General features: G+C 45.1%; 1 protein-coding gene across 2 annotated transcripts in view; it reads right to left on the reverse strand.

Moving 5' to 3' along the window:
- CFAP44 (cilia and flagella associated protein 44) overlaps positions 1–21,965 on the reverse strand; it is a 553,092-nt gene that overhangs the window by 49,664 nt on the left and 481,463 nt on the right. For both annotated transcript variants that reach the window (XM_033943382.1, XM_033943381.1), the window contains one exon: positions 16,630–16,746. In XM_033943382.1, the coding sequence (XP_033799273.1) occupies positions 16,630–16,746 (117 nt within the window). The remainder of the gene's footprint in view (positions 1–16,629; positions 16,747–21,965) is intronic.

Consider the following 21,965-nt stretch of genomic DNA (forward strand, 5'->3'; position numbering starts at 1 on the left):
TAACTTTTAGTATTTATTATAAAATAAGATACATAACGTACTAAAGTATTGCTTTATCTGCAATTGTATAAGTTAGATGTTTTTTAATTGCATTATTTTTCAATTATTATTTGGCATGCTGATGAGAGCTAAGCCTCAAATATCTGCTAATAAAAATAAGCTTTTGATGATATTGACAGGAGTTGCCATTCAACAAATAACGTATAACTGGAAAGATTGTACAAGGTTGAATTATTGTTTCTGGTGGAATTCAGTATGTCATGTGTTTAAAATGGAAAGAGCGTTGGCAGTTCAAAAAGGTTACTATAATAAATTTAAGGATGTGTGGGGGCCATTTTTAAATTATTCTAATTAATAATTTACACTTTTCCCAACTTTAATTCTTACATGTGGATCGGGGTGGTTGGATTTCTATTAATAATATATATGAATGATAAGATATTATATTCCTGTGGTATATTTTTTGTTGTATATGGAAGTGGGAGGGGGTAGGGGTTATATCTTTTTGTTGTATGATATGGTAGATTTTCAAGTGGTATTGTATTCTAATTGTTTGATATTTACTGTACACTTGTTGTGAATTATAAAATGAATAAAGAATTAAAAAATATATATATATATATAAATATTAAAAAAAATATATTGAAAGCGGACTTCATTGAAAATGTCCCATTATCCAGTAGGCAAGCATTCTGTTCCATAGCCCCCCCCCCCCTCCCCCACACACACACACTTGTGCTGACCTCGCTTATGCGGAGAGCAGGTGCATGTGCAGATCACATCTACAGGCAAGCATATGGATCGCTCTGCAGCGATCTGTGGGGTCGGTAAGGGGCGTGCGCCCAATCACTACATTTGCATGAGGACGCTGTAGTGAATCGGTCGCCCGCCAAAACTCAGCCACGGATTGCAAAAAGAGGTTAGTGAATCTAGCCCCTGGTGTTTAGCTCATTGCTCTAATAACTAGGACACTCCTCTTTTACGGTTGAGCAGACCTCCAATTATGCTGCAGTCCCTGTATGTAAAACTATACATTCTGTTACATCTACTCCAGATTCTGTACATGAGGTGATCAATCCATTTCTGCGAATTGGACTTGCAGAGGTGAGAATACTTACAGCTTTGAGCACTCCCCCATATGGAAGCGGAGCTCATGCACCCTCCAGTTTTTCTTCTGCAAACGAAATGTACACAGGTTTCTGATCTGATCTGCTTAGATTTTTTTTCTTTTTTGCGTTTAAAGTTTGTGGTTTCTGAGGTTTTGGTGCCCTGAGACCCCATTCTTGGGGATTCTCTGCCTGGACTGCAGCTTTGCAGAGCAAGCTTTCAGGTGGACCTGGAGGACCAGCCTGCTGTGTTTCTTCTGGACTCGGACTCTGTTCCCCTGGGAGCCAGCTCAACTTTTGAGTTTCTCATTAGCTTGAGCGCAGGATGGCGCCCTGTGTAAGAACCCTCGGGGTATCAGGGTACCAGCTGCATATTAACCCATCCCCACTGCGCTTCGAATTCCCTGGAGGAGAAGGTCTGTGTCAGTCCTGCCTGCAGCCCAAAGATTCCTTGGTTTTGAAGAGTCGCAGGAAGTATCTGAGGCAGAAAAATCCTTTCCACCTTTTCAACTGCACTGAAGAAGTTGTAGGCAGCAATGGCGTACCAAGCATATGTAAAAATAAACACTTTCAATAATAATTACTATGATGTCCTATACTAAAGATATAAGAACAGCAAAGGCTAAAAATTAGCTTAAAAATTGAAGGAAAAAGCCTCAGAAAGGGTCCTCCCACCTCCACCGAAGTGGTTTGTTAAAGGTGGTCGAGCGGTCACCTCATTGGCAAAAAACCTTCAAAGTGCCTTAAAGCCTTATGCTGTACTTCGCTAATGAAAATAAAAGATAGAAGAAAACTTTCAACTTATCTTCGGCTGATCGGTACACCTAGCATATGTGACACCCAGGGCCCATCATTTTTTGGCACCCCCCCATCTGTACGAAAAACATGGATTTTAGTAACAAGCCACACGTCACACATGAGTACCTAGGAAAAGGCATCATCTTACATATTGCAGTGAGCAGTACATCAATACACCCATTGTAAAACTAAACAAGCCAGACCAGCACAGATCAATCCTACACCGTCAATCCTAACAGAAAACCATGTCTTCTGAACACACATAACACAGAAAACACCTTCACCTAATATGGAATATGTCATCACAAACTAACCCCTCCCCCTTTTACAAAACTGTAGTGTGGATTTTAACCACGATGGTAACAGCTCTGACACTCATAGAATTCTGAGCATCAGAGCTGCTACCACCACGGTTGGTGCTAAAAAACGCTCCACAGTTTTGTAAAAGGGGGGATAAAATAGAAATATATAGACAAAGGTTAAATTGAACCAGTAAGAAGTTGGACTCTGCATAAAATGCAACACCACAGAAACAGTGACATATGTCTCCTAAAGCAATAAATAAATAGAAAATTTTTGTTCTACCTTTGTCTTCTCTGGTTTCTGCTTTCCTCATCTTCTTGTTACTGTCTTCCTTTCATCCACTGTCTGCCATCTCTCTGCCCCTCCCTATATGGCATCTTCTTTCCTTCTATTCCCCTTCCAGAAACTGTATACTCCCCCTTCTATCGCTCCTTTCACCCCCATTGGTCTGGCATCTCTCTCCTCTCTTTCCCTCTCCCACACCTCTCTTCTGCAATCCCTTTCTTCCCTCATTTTCCTTTTCAATTTATTTTCTGCATCTATCTAGATTACGTTCTTACTACCCTCTCATCAATTTCCTTTTTTACTGTCTACCTACAGCTCGCTACCTCTTTCCCTCACCCCTTCCAGTATTTCCCTAACTCAATCCTTTTCCCCCATCATCTGCCCTCTTTTCTCTCCCTACTTCCATCATCTGCCCTCTTTTCTTTCCCCTTTCTCCCCACTTCCGTCATCTGCCCCCTTCTCTCAATCTCTCCATCCACCACAGGCCCATCTTTCTCCCTTCCTCACCTTTTCGATTTTGGCAACAAGATCTGCAACACCCCCCCCCCCCCCGCGATGACATTTAAGATCGGCAAAAGGCCTCCTTCTACCCCTGGCATCAACAGAACTTCAGATTGGCAACGTGGTGCTCAGTCAAAAGCGAAAACAGGAAACTGAGTCAGAGGGAAGCTTTTGACGTGAGTACTAGAGAATGACAAGGGGAAAAAATCTGTCCCTGTCACTGCACCGTCCCCTTCACCACCCCGTCACCGCCATCCCATTCACCGTCCCGTCACCGTCACAGCAGCATCCATACAAGCCTCAGTACTGCAATATTTAGCTTATTCCTTCCTTATAAATCAAAGTTCTGGCTGCTGAACTGGAGAAAGAGATCTTCAGCTGGCAGGGCTTTGTTTATAAATTTTTATCAACACAACTAATATACTACTTTATCCTGAAGCAAAAGAAAAAAAGAAATAGAATTTTTTTCTATCTTTGTTGCCTGGTTTCTGCTTTCCTCATGTTCTCATTCAATTCCTTCCATCCACTGTCTCTCTTCTCTCTGCGTCTTCCATTTGCTCTGTTACTGTGCCTCTCCCTTTCTCCCCCCTTCCAAATTGGTTTGGCATCCATCTTCTTCCCTCCGCTCTCCCCTTAGTCTGGCATCTCTGTCTTCTTTCTTGCCAGTGTCTTCTCCCCACTCTTTCTTCCCCATTTCCCTTCAGCATCTTCTCCCCACTCTCTTCCCCATTTCCTTTCAGTGTCCTTCCCCCCCGTCTTCCCCATGTCCTGTCAGCTTCCTTCTCCCCCCTCTGTTTTACTCATTTCCCTTAAGCATCTTTTCCTCTCCACTCCACCTTTCCTCCCTTTGCTCCCAGTCAACTGAAATGGACTCCTCATGGGGTGAGACCACAAATTCATGTAAAATTTGTTCCAAGTTACCATCAGAAGAACGTCTGTGTAGTGTGTGTCATAATTCAAGCGAAAGAGGGGCAGGAGCCTCGGGCTTAGCCTTATCCTCGTCCTCCAGGGCTTTTGAACTGCTATGGGTCCATATCATAAGTAAAAATTACCATTCAGGACCTTTTTCGTACAATGATGTGAAGCAGAGGCGTGTGGCATCTGGAGACCTCTCGAAAGCCCAGCCGGAGGACTTGCAGGCTTCATTTACTTCACTGCACCAGGCTTCTCCCCAGAATTTGTGAATCTCATGTGGAGAGCCTTTCTGACATGTCCAGGACAAGTGTCGCAGTCTACAGGCACACAGCCATCAACCCAGGGAGCGTCTTCTCCTCTAGTGTCTGCTGCTTGAGTAAACAAGCCAGCCCCTGGCTCTAGTGACCTTTCGTATTCTGACATGTTAGATGTCAGATTTAAAGCTGCTTTTGTCCCAGGATTCTGATTTGGTCCTGGATGACTCCGGTTCCCTGTTTGGGCCTGACAGCTGAGAGGCTTCCCTGGCTCCTGACTAGGGGGATGATTCTCATATCCACCGACTTTTCAAGTCAGTCTCTGTCCACCATTTTATTTCTGATGCGGTGTTAGAATTGAAACTGGAAGCACAGCTCTCCACTCCCCAATGCACGATCCTGAGTGGTTTGAATGACCAGACCTATTTCTTTCCAGCATATCCTGACATTACTAGCCTGGTCATGGAACAGTAGGAGACTCCAGAGGGATCCTTGTGGGTTGTTAAGGCCATGGCTAAACTTTATCCCATGGCACCTGAATTCCAGCAGCTGGACTTGGGGAGAGATTCTGCTGCTATGGCCAGTCTGGGGGCTGAGTGGAAGGAAGATAGGGGCTAGAGCTGGACCTGGTCTTCACACAACATGTAGTTAAACTCTGAAATTTGTTGCCCGAGAATGCGGTAAAATCAGCTTAGCAGGGTTTAAAAAAGGTTTGGATAAATTCCTAAAAGGGAAGATCCTAGGCCATTATTGAGATGTCTTGGTGGAAACCCAATGCTTATTCTTAGGATAAGCATCATAAAATCTGTTTTATTCCTTGGGATCTAGCTAGGTGCTTGGGATCTGGGTTGGCCACTGTTGGAAACAGCATACTGGACTTGATGGACCTTCAGTTTCTCCCGGTATGGCAGTTATTATATTCTTATGTTCAGAAGCTCTTTGACCAAGCGAAGGTAGATTCAGCAGTCGCTCAGGTCACCATAAGTACTGCTTTCCCGAGTGAAGGCGGTGTTATGCTTAAGGATGCTCAGAACCACAGGGTGAACATGATTCTTAAGAGGCAGTTTGATGCTCTTGCTCTGGGGATCAAAGCTGCTGCTGCCGCTTCGTTTGCTGTGTGTGCCTGCCATACCAGATTCCCTGCACCAGATTCCCTCAGTGGAGGAGGATGCCTGTCCCCATCTTGTAAAGGAAGGGATGGATTATGTGGCAGATGCTCTCTACAACCTTATCAGGATAATGAGCAAGATGTTGGCTTATGCAGTTTTGACTCACAGAATTCCCTGGATCCAGCAGTAGGCAGGCGACTCAGCATCCAAGGCAACCTTGAACAGACTGCCCTTTAAGGGGCAGATTTTTTTCATAAGGGTCTTGACCTTATGGCCAGTGTGTCAGATCGCCATCCTAATTCCCTGCAAGAGAATAGGCCTCGTCGACCTCCTGGTGGAAGTAGAAATACTTTTCGTCCCTTCCACTGCTCTAGGCAGTACCACTCAGGTCCCTCTACTCTGAGATTCCTCCAAGGTTACTGGCAGCATTTCAGCAGCTCCAGGTGCAAACAGGTTGCTGGATCTAGAACATAAGAATTGCCGCTGCTGGGTCAGACTAGGGGTCCATCATGCCCAGCGGTCCGCTCATGCGACGGCCTCCAGGCCAAAGACCAGTGCTCTAAATGAGTCCAGCCTCACTTGCGTACGTCCCAGTTTAGCATGAACTTGTCCAGCTTAGTCTTGAAACCCTGGAGGATGTTTTTCCCCACAACAGACTCCGGAAGAGCGTTCCAGCTCTCCACCACTCTCTGGCTGAAGAAGAACTTCCTTATGTTTGTACGGAATCTATCCCCTTTCAACTTTAGAGAGTGCCCTCTCGTTCTCCCTACCTTGGAGAGTGTGAACAGTCTGTCTTTATCTACTAAGTCTATTCTCTTCAGTATTTTGAATGTTTCAATCATGTCTCCTTTCAGTCTCCTCTTTTCAAGGGAGAAGAGGCCCAGTTTCTCCAATCTCTCACTGTACAGGAACTCCTCCAGCCTCTTAACCATTTTAGTCGCTCTTCTCTGGACCTTTTGAGTAGTACCATGTCCTTCTTCATGTACGGCGACCAGTGCTGGACGCAGTAGTCCAGGTGAGGGCACACCATGGCCTTGGTACTTTGGCATGATAACCTTCTCCGATCTGTTCGTGATCTCCTTCTTAATCATTCCTAGCATTCTGTTCGCCCTTTTTGCTGCCACAGCGCATTATGCCAACGGCTTCATCGATTTGTCAATCAGAACTCCCAAGTCTCTTTCATGGAAGGTCTCTTCAAGTACTGACCAGGGCATCCTGTATTCGTGCATGAGATTTTTGTTACCAACATGCATCAATTTGCATTTATCCACGTTGAACCTCATTTGCCATATCGAAGCCCATTTCTCAAGCTTGATTATGTCACTTTGTAGATCTTCGCAATCCCCCTGCATCTTCACTACTCTAAATAACTTTGTGAAGATGGCCACGGTGCAGCCGCTCTGAGAGCGACGCTTCTGACCGCTCCACTCCTTTTTTCCCTTTTCTTGCGAATCGGCTTGTTTTCTTACCTAGGATGCCGAAGAGAAGGGGCAGGAATGCTGCTGGCGCCTCGTGGCACTCCAAGGTGCCCTCCTTCGGCAGGATTGAAGAGATGTTGCGGCAGTTGCAGGAGGCAGCCCTGCCTGAGTCGCGAGTAAGCCCGTTGAAAGCACCGGATGGGGGCGAGACCGGCGATGTCTCTCCAGGGCTCGAGACTACCTTGAGCCCTGACCCGAAAGCTCCACCTCCATGTCCCCGGTTGGCCAGTTCCCCAGGGGTGGAGGAAACCCCGGAGATGGGGAAAGTACTCCCCCAAGAGGCAGCAGGGTCATCATGGGAGACTGAGGCAGTACTCTTTATTCAGGGAGCAGCTGCAGAAGAAGCTGGGGGAGGTCATGTAACCGGAGGTGAAAGATTCCAGCCAGGACCTAACCAGGGGAACTTTTCTTCTCTTATCGGTGAGCACTTTAGCATTCAGCAAAGTTTTCCTATTATTGAAAAACCAGCACAAATGACTTTAGATTCACTGTGGGATTTGATTGTAAATTTCACCAAGACTATTAGTCCCTATTTCCAACACATTGAAAGGAAATTGATTCAACATTCTAGAGAGCTCAAAGATTTGTCAACGGAAGTGACTATTTCAAAGACCACTACTCAAAAGCTTGATCAAGAAATATCTATGACCAAACAAGTTCAGCAGTCCCTAATTAAAGACAATATCAATTTACGGAAGAAAATTGAGACACTTGAAAATAATTCTAGGAATAATAATTTAAGATTAATTAATTTCCCTAGATTGACTTCAGTTACTCCTAGGGAAATGCTTAGGAGATATCTGATAGAAATTTTACAAGTTTCAGAAGAAACTTTACCACCATTTGTTCAAGTGTATTACTTGCCAAATAAAGAAGGGGCTCAAACGCATGTTAACGTATCGAATCAAGCACCATTAAATGTATCTGAATTGTTAGAAACTTCAGAAATAGAAACAGTAGTACCTTCAACAATGATCTTGACCGTAGCTCTCGCTTTGGATAAAACATGGTTGTTGAGACTTTTCTTTAAAAACAGAAAGAAAGAGTTCCTCGGTTGCAAAATACAAATGTTTCCTGACCTTTCCAGAGAAACTTAAAGACGGCAAAGAGAATTTTTGTTGTTGAAACCTGGAGTCATTTCACTGGGAGCAACGTTTTACTAGCTTTGCTACCGTTCATTTAAATATGTTTCTTTGAACCACAACAGTTGACAGCTTTTCTGGCTATGTCCAGACTGGATAAAGAAAAACCATCAGCTCCATAATTAATATATCTGCCTTATCTCAGTTTGTCTGTAATTTATCTTCTAATAATATTTCTTTAGCTCGCTTTAAGAAATCTTGGATCCACATTTCGAGGACTTGAGTTGAGTTGGTTGGAAGACTTTTCCTGTTTTAATTTTATTTGGATAGTTTATGATTTATATTGTTATAGGTCATATCTCTACTAACTTACTTTCTGTACAAATGATTACCATATTTTCACGTAGATAACGCGCACCCGTGTAAAACGTGTACACGGGTATAGCGCGCGGGAAACCGACATATATGTAAAAAAAATTTATATACCGCACACACCCGTATACCGCGCATGCTGCCCCGACTCTCCCGTCGCCGCCCGACTCTCCTTTCGCCCGCCCCGACTCTCCTCTGGCCACCCCGACTCTCCTTTCCCCCGCCCCGACTCTCCTCTCCCCCTTGAAGTCCTGTCCCCACCCTGAAAGCCTGATGCCCCCCCTGACGTCCGATTCACCCCCCCGCAGGACCGCTTGCACCCCCATCCCGAAGGACCGCTCGCACGCACCCGCACCCCCACCCCGAAGGACTGCTCGCACGCACTCCCACCCGCGCCCGTACCCCCACCCTGAAGGACCGCTCGCACCCCCACAGCCTGCCAACCCCCCCTCATCATGTAGAAGCTCCTACCAGTGTCCTGCTGCTTCCTCTTGGCAGTCCTGGCCCTTCTGTGAGCCCTGCGTCTGCGCTGCTTCGTCTTCCGGCAGTCCCGCCCTTTCTCTGATGTCAGACGTCAGAGAAAGGGCGGGACCGCTGGAAGACGAAGCAGCGCAGACGCAGGGCTCACAGAAGGGCCGGGACCGCCAAGAGGAAGCAGCAGGACACCGGTAGGAGCTTCTACATGATGAGGGGGGGTCGGGAGGCTGTGGGAGTGCGAGCGGTCCTTCAGGGTGGGGGTACGGGCGCGGGTGGGAGTGCATGCGAGCAGTCCTTCGGGGTGGGGGTGCGAGTGCGTGCGATCGGTCCTTCGGGGTGGAGGTGCGAGCGGTCCTGCGGGGGGGTGAATCGGACATCGGGGGGGGGAACTATGTAAAAAAAATTTGTAAAACGCGCTCACGCGTATAACACGCAAGGTTATGCACGGTTTGTAAAAACCGTGTATAACACGCGCGTTATATGCGTGAAAATACGGTACTTGTTATGTCATTTGAAAATTAATACATAATTATAACATAAATAACTTTGTATCGTCCGCAAATTTAATCACCTCACTCATCGTACCAATATCCAGATCATTTATAAAAATGTTGAAGAGCACGGGTCCAAGCACTGAGCCCTGCGGCACCCCGCTGGTGACACTCTTCCAGTCCGAGTATTGCCCATTTACCCCCAACTCTTTGTTTCCTATGTTCCAGCCAGTTTTTAATCCAAGTGAGTATTTCACCCTCGATTCCATGGCTTGCAATTTTACGAAGTAGTCGTTCATGTGGAACCTTGCCAAACGCCTTCTGAAAATCCAAATATACAATGTCAACTGGGTCAACCTTGTCTATCTGCCTGTTTCCTCCCTCGAAGAAGTGCAGCAAGTTCGTCAGGCAAGATCTGCCTTTGCTGAAACCATCTTCATTAAACCGTGTTCGTCAAGTTGATCAATGATGCGGTCTTTTATCAGCGCCTATACCATCTTTCCTGCTACCGAGATAGTTTCCCAGATCTCCCCTCGAACCTTTTTTGAAGATCAGCGTAACATGCAGTTCCATCTGCCTCTTCTCATCGGCCCTGGGTACCGGCAGGATCTCAGAGAATGCTATACTCTGCGTTCTGGTCTTCAGCTTCCTTCTTAGCATCCAGAACTGGTCTTTCAGTATTTCCCTGTTGTAGTTCCTGCTGTTCACGCTGTTCATCCCCACATGGATCACCACTGCCGTATCTTCTTCTTCCACACTGTCGATGATCCTGTCAATGCGGCTCACTATGTCTTCTACCTTGGCTCCCGGTAGGCAGGTCACCAGCCGATCCAGTCTTCCTCCCGCTATGTGGCTGTCTGATGATAGAGTCCCCAACAACAATTGCTGTTCTCTCTATCTTCTCTTGATTCTTCAGCCGCAGGTCCATGTCCCTGGTGTATGTCCATCTCTCCAGCCGTTGATCCGTGTCCTTTGTTCCCATCCATTTTCTCTCATCCTGGCGTTGGCTTGCACCAGACTCATCTTCTTGTGGGTTCCCTCCGCTGTTTCCAGATCTCGCTACTGTGTCAACCATTTCTTCCTGGTGGTGGTCCGTCGGGTCCACACTCTCTGTAGGTGTATCTTGGCAGTTCCACTGTTTTTGGTGATTTTCCACGGCCTCCCTGTATGCCTCCTCTATGAACTTCTCCAGCTCTCGGACTTCTTCCTCGATGGTGTCCTCTGTCTTGGTGTTCTCTGAGTCCTCTGTCTTGATGTTCTCTGCATCTGTGTCTTCCTCCTCTATTGCTTGAAGTGCCTCCAGTTCCAGTATTCTGCCCTCCAGGAGTCTAACTTGTTTCTTCAGGCTCTCCAGTTCTCCGCATCGAGCGCATATGTAAGATAGCTTCCCAGAGGGGAGGTAGTTATACATATGGCAGACAGTGCAGAAAACTGGGTAGCTCAACATCCTGCTTCTGTCTGCTGCTTCCATCGCTGCCCGCTTGCCGGTCTGCTGTGGATGTCTTCTGTGTCTGCAGTGGTTGTCCTCTGTGCCTGCTGTGTCTGCCTAGCTGTGTGTCCTCTGCGTCTGCCTGGTTGTGTGTCCTCTTCGCCTGCTGTGTCCTCTGCACCTGCTGTGGTCTCCTTCTGCTCTCCTTTAGTGGTAGCTCATCCCTTCTCAAGGCCCTTCGCAAAGGCGTTCTCGCTAAGGCGAGCGCCTTTAATGCTCACCTTCGATGCGCGCCAAATGACTGAGCGCCGTTGGCCCCTCCCCTTTTAAGGGGAGCTTCAGTGGTCGATGTCAGGGGTGGGCGGAGCTAACTCTCGCGATGCCCCCTGTTGTCTCCTGCCTCTGCTTCCCTCATGCGCTTTCCTGCTTTGCTTTTTTGCTTCCCTCTCCCTCTGCTGCTCTCTTCTACTCCTACTCCTCTCTCCTGCTTGTCTGCTTCAAGCTCTGATCTTGCCTCAACCCACCTCCAAAAGATCCAATGATGTCAGGCTGCTAGCCCTGCTCCCACATATTGGGGGGTGGTTGCTGGCATTTCTGGGAGAGTAGGAGAAGATTTCCTCGGACCAGTGGATGCTGGATATCATCCAAGAGGGTCATAAGATTGAGTTTTATCTCCCTCCCATGGATTTGTTCCTTGAGTCTCCAGCCGAATAGCCATAAAAGGAGATCAAGGTCTGAGCTATTCTCCAGGGTCTTTTGGACATTCGGGCCATAGAACCTGTCCCCAATGATGACTCGGGCTCAGGCAGATACTCCAGATACTTCATCATGCCAAGAAAGGCACAGAAGATTGGAGGCCCATTTTGGATCTGAAGGCAGTGAATGCATTTTTGAAGGTCCCTCTTTTCCACATGGAGACGATCTGCTCAGTCATTGTGGCAATAGTCTCCAGGAGAATTTCTAGCCTCTCTAGACGGAAGCATATCTGCACATTCCCATCTTTCTGGACCACAGAAGGTATCTGCGGTTCCAGGTACTTCAGCAGCATTTCCAGTTTGTGACTCTCCCATTCGACCTGGCAACAGTCCCTCACACATTCACCAAGGTTATGGTGGTGGTTGCAGTTCACCTTTGGCGCATAGGGATTCAAGTTCACCCCTATCTGGATGACTGGCTAATTGGTGCCCCCATCCAGGTAGGAGTGCGAGCTGATGTTGTGTCAAGTGGTGAAACTGCGCCAGGATTTGGGCTGAATTGTCAACTTCAGAAAGAAGATAAAAAGAAGTCCACCAAAGGAATTCCACAAAGAAACAGCAGAGCAAAAACAAAAGAAATGTGGAACTGATGATCTTGATGAAATCTTTATTTAAACAAGGTGCAGATTAAAAAGAAACACAGTAAAAGGTTGTGGTATAGACCCGACACGGGCCATGTTTAGGTCATAAAAGACCTTCTTTCGGTTTCCTAAAAAAATGGGAGAAGCATATGTGTGTACAAAAAGAAGAAAAGTTATAAAATGGAGTAAGAAGGGGGGGGCTAGATTATTTTGTGCATAAGACTGACATTGCATTGTACAGGTTATGTGCAACTAACAAATGGAAGAAATAAATAAAATAAAATAAATAAATGGTGACTCAAATGTGCCATGCAATTATAAATATATCAAAGAAACAAATGTACCATGCAACTATAAAAATATAAATGAATGGAAAAGAGAAGAGAGGTGATGCGATAGTGTAAGATGCCACAGAAGTGGACCAAGAGAATTATGATGTATCAAAAGGGGGATGCCAGTGTGAGAGCTAAGGGGGAACAAGGCATTGGCACAGGTGTTATGTAGAATGGAAAGGTATATTAAGTCACAGAGCAAGGGTAGAGAAGCTGTCCAATAAAGTGTTGCACAAAAACTAGAGATCAAATAGAATCAATATGAAAAGAAAAAGATCTGTATATATCTAATCTAATCTAATCCTTAGGTTTGTATACCGCATCATCTCCACGTTCGTAGAGCTCGACGCGGTTTACAGTAGGAGAAATAGGAAGGAACTACAACAGAGGGTTAGAGGTAGAAGTGTGAAGAAAATTTAGAGGACTTGGGATGCCAAGATATAAGAGTTTCCTTGATTCCTAAGTTGGAGGGAGACTTATATTTTTTGAGAAAAGCCAGGTTTTCAGATGTTTGCGGAAAACTTGGAGAAAGCTCAAGTTCCGAAGAGGGGAGGTAAGGTTGTTCCAGAGCTCAGTGATTTTGAAGTGGAGGGAGGTCCCTAGCTTTCCTGTGTGGGAAATGCCTTTTAGCGAGGGGAAGGATAGTTTTAATTTGTGGGAGGATCTGGTGGTATTAGGGTTTGAGGAATTCCAAGAAAGAGGGATAAAGGGAGGGAGGATACCATATAGGATTTTGAAAGTTAAACATGCGCATTTATAGTGGACCCTGGCAATTATCGGAAGCCAGTGGAGCTTGGCCAGGAGCGGGGAGACATGGTCAAATTTACTTTTAGTGAAGATGAGCTTGGCCACGGCATTCTGAATCCGTTGGAGTCTGTGGAGGTTTTTCTTAGTTAGGCTTAAGTAGATAGAGTTGCAATAGTCCAATCTGGAGAGGATGCTGGATTGGACAAGGAGGGTAAAATGTTTTTGATGGAAGCAGGATCTAACTTTCCTCAGCATGTGAAGTCTGAAAAAGCATTTTTTTACCAAGGATTGGAGGTGGTCATTGAAGGACAATGTGGAATCAATGATGATGCCCAAGACCTTGCTCGAGAACTCAAGCTGCAGAGAGGAGCCAGAGGGTAGTGGGATGGAGGTGGGTAGGTGATCTAGTTTTGGACCGAGCTAAAGAAGTCTTGTTTTGGACTCATTCAATTTCATTTGCACAGTGTGGGCCCAGGATTGTAGGTTCATTATACAAGAGGATATGTTCTTAGAGTGTATGTGAAATTAGATATATTCTGAGTGTATGTGAATTACTATATTCATGATATTTGAAATATCATGAATATAGTAATTCACATACACTCAGAATTGTGTAATCAGACCAAGAGCCGAAGCTCCTATAGCCAAACCCACCACCCAATCACTGTGTATGGAATAGTGATAATCAATATAAAGTATATATAGTGATTATATAGTCTCCTAAAAAGTTGGCTGTTCAAGGACGCATTCAACTGATTCACTCAAAATTTTACACCTTTATATTGGACAAGGAACACTGTCAAATAAAAATTAATTGGGTAATGTTCCCCATCCTTTTGTTTCATTTATTCATCTGTTTTTTTATTTGTTTTGGAATTGTATTTAAGCCATTTTTTTTCTGCCTTCCTTTTCAAATGTATTAGTCTTTTATAACTAGTTTTTACTGTCCTATTTGTTGGATTTTTTTATTTTTAACTTAAGTTTTAACTAATGTAAATCACATTGGATTTGGATTTTGCGATTATATCAAATATTTTAAATAAACTTGAAACTTGAATTATTCAAAAGTTTTTGCATCATTCAAAAAATACATGTAACTTAGCTTTTGGGGTATGAACGGGTCCTCACATGGGCCATGTTTTGAGAATATTTTTCAAGGAACTCAAAAGTAAAGGCAAATAAGTTGTTGAATTGCCAAACAAGTGATGAAGAGGTACGCTTACATATACGACCTTGGGAACATTGCTTCCATGAGTTCTTGCCACACTGTATATATTGAACCTCGACTAAGAGTATTGAAGAATGAATGCAAGCGTGGCAATTTTTTTCAATATCACTCTCGGGCCATATCATTTTATATAATATGTTGATCGTACCACAATGGCTCTATGTTTTCAAGTGCTACCCTTGCTACTTTCTCCCACCCTTTTACAGTAAAGTGTTCTAAGTGTTCTCTCAGTTCTTGTGGAAAGGGAAGAGAGCTCACATTCCTTTATCAATAGTTATGCTTCCAAAGGCAAAGGGTGGCTTAGGGTTACTTAGTTTAGAATGGTTCTCCTGGGCTTGTGGCATGCGCCATATTGGGGATTGGTTCCATAACACTTCACACTTTTCTGTCACATCGGTTGAAAAACAATCATCTACACCTCTACATTTCAGTTCCTTTTTTCATGCAGCTCGTCCACCCATTGTCCCCTGGAATTATTTTATGTCCCTCTGTATATCGTCTGGAAGAAAGTGGGGGCCTTGATGGGTTAGTCTTCTAAGGTGTCTCCATTGCTTCCCCTGTATGGTACCACAAACTTCTGCCCGGGCTTCGCCGCTTCAGTTTTCCTCCGCTGGGCACAGAAGGGATTCACTACTTATCTCAGATAATTTCTACCCAGGGGAGACTGAAGAATTTTCCTACATTGTGCCAAAAATTTGATATACCGGAACGTGATACCTTTAGCTATTTATAACTCTACCATTATGTCATATCCTTGCCAAAAGAATCATTGACTGCAGAGAAGCAAGAGTTGTTAATTGAGACTTATTGGCTGGATGCTCAGTTGCTGGTCCCTATGAAATTCTATCATAAATTTTTGCTGGACAAGATTCTGGAGCCCAATTGTGAGAGCTGGATTACTAAATGGAAGCGTGATGCTATGCCCACCCTCACTTTTGAGTTGTTTCATAAGTATATAAAGAACTGGCGAACAGTATCCAAAAATGTATTACTTTGTGAGCTGCAATTTAAATTTCTGTAACAGCTGTATGTATCTCCCAGAAGAGCTTTCTTAGCTAATTTCCATGCTAATGATTGCTGCCTGAAATGTTCACAGAGCTCTGCTTCTTTGGGACATATGTTCTGGTTGTGTCCAGTTATTTTGACTTTTAGGCATAAACTCACAGTGGTGTTTTCAAAATTCTGGCCTTGTTCCTGGAAAGTGGACCCCTTGATGTTATTTGGGCAGCTCAACACTGGTGCCATCGTCTAAAGGGCTTACAAAACTTCTTGCACCAGTCAATTCTTCTGGGGAAGAAGTATATATTACTAAACTAAACTAAACTAAACTAAACTAAACCTTAGGTTTGTATACCGCATCATCTCCAAATTCATAGAGCTCGGCACGGTTTACAATGTTTACAATGTTGGCTTTCTGAACAGGCTCCTTTTATTCCACAGTGGCGATCTTTGATGATTCTACAGGCCTCCATGGAATGGAGAGATATTGCTGATTTGGACTCTAAAGCAGGACAGCATTTTACTAGTGTCTGGGAGCACTTTTGGAACACTAACTTCTATGGCTAGAAACCGTTTGTTGAATTCTTAACAGTATATTTACAGGTTTTGTATAAGAATTGTACCAACTGTCTCCACGGGGCCAATTACTGCCTCCTAAATAGGAGGCTCTAAGGACCAGATTCCATAAACAGCGTCGTTGTCATTGTCTGCTAAAAAACGGCTGCTGATCATGTGTCAATCACGCAATGGTGCCATTTCTAGAATCACGGCTTCATGAAAGGTAGGCACTGAAAATGCAGGCCAGGGTTTTAAAGGCCTACATTTCCAGCATCTACCTTTCAGGTGACTCGCGGCTACAAAGGCGCTTTATGATACCTAATGCCACTTCTGGCGTTAGCCACATCTACAGTAGCATTAGACATCATAGCACCTCAGTAGCCACGATGAAGGTGCCATTTTTCTAGATGCCAGCAGGCACCTACATGTAAAAAAAATGATTTTAATTGTTTTTAAATGGCTTTTTTCCAATTAAGTTAGGTGCCGGTAGGGCACCTACTGATGACTAACTTAAAAAGCCATTTATGGGCCTAGGTGCTTCTGCATTAACTGGGAGCAGGTACTTCACATTAATCTGGATATTAATGCATGACCTGCAATACAAAAGATTGGGACCCTCCCCCCAGTGGTTGCAGTGTTAAAATTTGTAGCTAGTGCGGGCTAAAGTCCTGCATTAAGGTGCAGTAGCAGCAAATTTACTGCAGTTTCATAGAAGGGCCCATAGTTCAAATATAGTTTAATAACAGTAAATAATCAAGTGCAGTGTGGAAAGCGATAGAGCATGAATAAGAAGCAGTGACGGGAACAGTGAAGCACAATACACTGTTACCTGGTGCAATTTCAGAGGGACCACAACATACAGCTCATTCAGCCTCTGCTGTTTTTCCCGCTGGAAAACCTCCAGCTCTGCTTCAGCTGTCATCAGATTGTTTTCTACCACTTTGATCTGTGAAAAAAAAAATCAAACTTTGGTTACCTGAAGCCAGTACATGAAGAGGGTTAGAGGACTGAGATAGGCAGCACAGCAGAATTGACAAATACTTCCATGTCATTGAACAGAATTTACTGCAGACTTAGTCCAAAAAAAAGAAAGCACACTCCATGAGTAATTTATAGAACTACATTTCATTTATCCCTAGATATTAACAATGCCATTTCAGAAACATCATAGAACAACTTGGTTGTGGGTTTTCCATACTTCTCTCCCTTGTTCACTAGTGACCTAAAATCACCTCATTTCTATGGGTCTCTTGAAGTAGGGCTATGTCTTCCCTCTGTCAGTTCAGCACCTGTAAAATTGTTGTCTTTTGATGGGAGAAGTCACCCCGCTAACATTCCAAGAGATGCATCTCAGTGTCATCCCAGATCAAGCACAAAAGACCTGTGAGACCAGTTACTTGTCAGTATTAGTGTAGAGAAGAGCCAGCTCAGCCTCCAGCTCCCCTCCGCTCTCCCAACAAAGAGCACCAATGGAACAAGGGAGATGCCCCAGCATCTCCGACCCGCCCTGCGACATGACAAAATCCCCCCTACCAACTGCCTATCCAACCCCCCCCAAATAATAATAATAACCCCCACCCATCCCCATCCTCTCCCACCCGCCATCCCATCCCCCCTCACCCAACTTACCATTTTCTCGGCCCCCAGCACCTTTGCCTGCTGGCCGCCGAGCTCAACTAGTTTTTTCAAGGCGGAGAGGAGCGTGGGAGCACTGCTCCGCCCCCTCCCGAACCCGCAGGAGATCGCCGACCTAAAGCAGGTCACACCGACAGAGCCAGCCATTTTCTCGGCCCCAGCACCTTTGCCTGCTGGCCGCCGAGCTCAACTAGTTTTTTCAAGGCAGAGAGGAGCGTGGGAGCACTGCTCCGCCCCCCTCCCGAACCCGCAGGAGATCGCCGACCTAAAGCAGGTCACACCGACAGAGCCAGCCATTTTCTCAGCCCCCAGCACCTTTGCCTGCTGGCCGCCGAGCTCAACTAGTTTTTCAAGGCGGAGAGGAGCATGGGAGCACTGCTCCGCCCCCCTCCCGAACCCGCAGGAGATCGCCGACCTAAAGCAGGTCACACCGACGGCGTGCCGCCGTTCGGCGTGCCAACGAAGGCGCACGACAATCACGCGCCTTTGCGAAGCACCTGAGCGAGGCGCCCTAAGCGACAACACCAAGCTCCAACACAGCACAGACTGAACCACAGACCTCCGCCAAGATTTCCAACCCGACAAGTATTTCAACTGTGCATGCTACAGCTTCGTTTCTGCATGTAACTCTTCTTTAGCATTCATAGCCTCTGTACCAACCTTTAGAACCTATTTAACAGCCCGAAACAGCATGTAACATCTTTATTCTTCCAGCCCTCATCATGTAACCGCATGTAACTGCTTGTTATATCCCTACAGCTTTATTAATCATTTGTTAAATACCTACAGCATTCTTAGGCATTTGCACCAACCCTCAGCAATTACTTAACAGCACGTAACAGCTCGTCCAGCCTGTCACAACACTGCTACCCCTTCTGCCTTCTTCAGCCTTGCAATTCCCTTTCAACCCAATCAAACCCGAAAAAAAAAAAAAAAAAAAAACAACCATCAAGCGCCCCAACATGGCTTGGCCAAACCCTCACCAATGTGCTACACTGCTCATACTTTATCTCATCACCATCAGGATCTGCACAGCCGACCCAATATACCCCGCCCACATCCCAGTCCACTACTCCACATTCCGCACGGTAAAAACCAAATTTCATACACCCACTCTCCACTCTCCACATGACTTCCCCAACATAAGCCCACCCCCAACCCCCCACCACCCCACAGACCAACCAAACCTCGCCTAAAAAAACAAAGATCACTGAAAAAATTAGCTTACTTCCACTACTCTCCTATCGACCCCACCAACCTCCAAAACCTTCAAGGTTTCTACCTAAATATAAGATCGATGAGAAATAAATCCATTCTCATTAAAGACTGGCTCACCGAAACCAATCCAGACTTCGTTCTACTCACCGAAACCTGGCTGTTATCAGACACAGACATCATTATCAAAGACTGTCTTCCCCCAAGCTTCAAGATTTTGTCCCAAGCTAGAACCTGGGGAAGAGGAGGCGGACTAGCAATAATCTTCAAAGACCACCTAAATTGCACCACACTGAACACCAAATCCTCCCCCAATCTAGAAATGCTAGCCACCTCCCTAACCTCAAAATCCTTAGCCTCCTCCTTAACAATCACGCTGTGTTATATCCCTCCAAAAAAATGGACCCTAGCCAAGGAGGACTTCGCCGAATTTCTACTCTCCAACTCTTTAGCAAGTCCATACAACCTTCTTTGCGGAGACATCAATATTCACCTAGAGCAAACAGACCTTCCAGACATATCCGACTTCTGGCTACTAATCTCGCAACTAGGCTACTTCAAGCCCCCGCCCATCACAACCCACCAAAGAGGCCATCAATTAGACCTAGTGATATTCTCCACCAAAGAACCAGCCACCCCTAAATTTTACTGGAAACAGAACAGCTGGACAGACTCCCTATGGTCGGATCACAAACTATGCCACTTCTCCATCCAATGCCAACAAAAAGCCACTAAAAACAGAACATCAAAAAACACCAAAACTCACACCACCAGAGGTAAAATCGATCCGGCTGAATTCTGGCCCCTCTACGAATCTCTCTCAAAACAAAACGAAGATACGGATCAAATTATGACCTCTTGGATCAAAGACAGCACAAAAATCCTAGACGAAATTGCCCCCTTAAAAACACGCAGAACTAGATCTCCAATCCAGGACGGATGGTTTGATTCGGAGCTATTACAGGCAAAAAGGGACCTAAGAAGATCAGAAAGACAATGGATTAAATCTGGTGCCCAAGAACACAGAACTACATGGAGACTCAAACTAAAAAACTACAAAAACCTTACCAAGAACAAACGAAAAAATTTCTATGCCCATAAAATTGGAAATGTTTCAAACAACAGCAGCAACCTTTTCAAACTGGTCAACGACCTCTACAACCTCGAAACTCTCGCCAACACCTGCGTTAACGAATCCACTTTAACCGCTAACACCCTTGCAGACTTCTTTAACACTAAGATACAAAAATTAAGATCATCGATATCTGCCCCAGCCAACCCCCACGGGGACTTCCCAATCCTTCTCAACTCAGACAGGCCCAAACTAGACCCAGGATCCAGAACAGACCTAAGCTGGAATCAATTCACAAATATCGACTGGCCAACCTTCAACACATATTTTAACAAATATTCAAACTCCTTCTGCAGACTGGATACCTGCCCCCCCAACATTATGAAAACTGCTCCAATCCATTTTAAAGCCAATATGTTAGCATGGGTTAACCTATTACTAACTACTGGCAGTTTCCCAGCAGAACAAGGCCACATTTCAATAACTCCGATCATAAAAAACAAGAAAGAACCATCTAGCTCCCCATCCAACTACAGACCTATCGCTAGTATCCCGCTATTCACCAAAATGGCAGAAGGGGTGGTAAACGCCGAACTTACCACATACCTAGAAAAATTTGATATCCTAAATGACAACCAATCAGGTTTTCGCTCCAACCACAGCACCGAAACCATCATAGCCTCCCTCCTAGACCACATACACACACTCTTCAGCCGGGGAACCAGTGCCCTGATTATACAACTGGACCTGAGCAGTGCATTCGATCTAGTCGACCATGACATTCTCCTAGACTGCCTTGCCTACATTGGCATCTCCAGCCAGATTCTTAACTGGTTCAATGGGTTCCTACGGAACAGATCTTACAGGGTATTCAAAAACGACTCTCTCTCCTACCCATGGGAAAACTCCTGTGGTGTGCCACAGGGCTCCCCCCTGTCACCCACCCTGTTCAACATATACCTCACCTCCCTAGGAAACCTCCTGCAAAGCCTCAAGCTAAAATTCTTTATATACGCAGACGACATTACCATAGTCATCCCTCTAACCAGTTTCACTCAAGAACTCCTCAACTCCCTCACAAGCATAATTAGTCAGATAGAACTCTGGATGCTATCCTTTAGACTAAAACTAAACCCAGACAAAACAAAATTCTTCCTAGCAACCCCCAATGACAAAATCAAAGACACCACAATTCAAGTGAAAGGATCCACATTCCCCCTTGAACAAACCTTAAAAGTTCTGGGAGTAACACTGGACAAACATCTATCCCTCGAGAAACACACTGATATCACAGTCAGGAAAAGTATCTCGACACTATGGAAACTCCGCACCATAAAAAAATACTTTGACGACTCTTCATTCCGCCTCTTAGTGCAATCCTCCATACTCAGCATACTGGACTACTGCAACATCATCTACTTAGGCTCCACAAAGAAAACCATCAGGAGACTAAGGATGATCCAGAACACCGCTGTCCGCCTGTTCCGCCACTAATTTCAGTCAAGTGGGATGATCAGAGATACTCAGAAAAACACACAGACAATATAAAGCATAAACAATAACACTTTAATATATATATATATATATATATATAAAAATAAATTAGCATCACCGTATCTCACGTAAACCCTCCCTTCACCATTCGGAATCCCTCAATGGATAGGCGAGTAGGACACAGGAGTCTGCCCCTTTAGACCTGACGTCTCGGATAGCCGGCTAGGATTCTAGGAGCAGAATTCCGTCCTTATAAGCTGCTGAGTTAAACAGCTGGTCCTGCAGTAACAGCGTCCTTTGATTCAGGCACACCCCAGGTCGGTCCCTTTGAAGTTGTTTGGACAACATTCAGGTCAAAGAGGTCAAAATGTCAGATAAACAGACTTGTGGATTCATATCGGTAGCATGCTGAATTTCAGTTACCCCCCTGGCCAGTTCCTTTGTTTGGATAACATTCAGGTCCCATCTGGCGTTAATGAGGTGTTGCAGGGACTAGTAAACGGCTGGTCTTGCTCTTTTGTTCTCTGTTTTGGTAACACCCAGGTCTGTCCTTACTGATGTTATTTGAGTGGTACGCAGGCAACTGAATTTAGGGAAAAGCTGTTGGGTTCTTAGTAAAGCATTTGATGTTGTCAAGGTAACACTAATGTTCATGAGTTCAGGTAAGCAGACTTGAGGAGACATATATTATTCTGAACAAAATTATCAGTAATATGCTGGGGTATAACATTCCACTCCTGGATACTCAA

The sequence above is a fragment of the Geotrypetes seraphini genome, chromosome 4 (genome assembly GCF_902459505.1).
Source record: "Geotrypetes seraphini chromosome 4, aGeoSer1.1, whole genome shotgun sequence".
Lineage (NCBI taxonomy): Eukaryota > Metazoa > Chordata > Amphibia > Gymnophiona > Dermophiidae > Geotrypetes > Geotrypetes seraphini.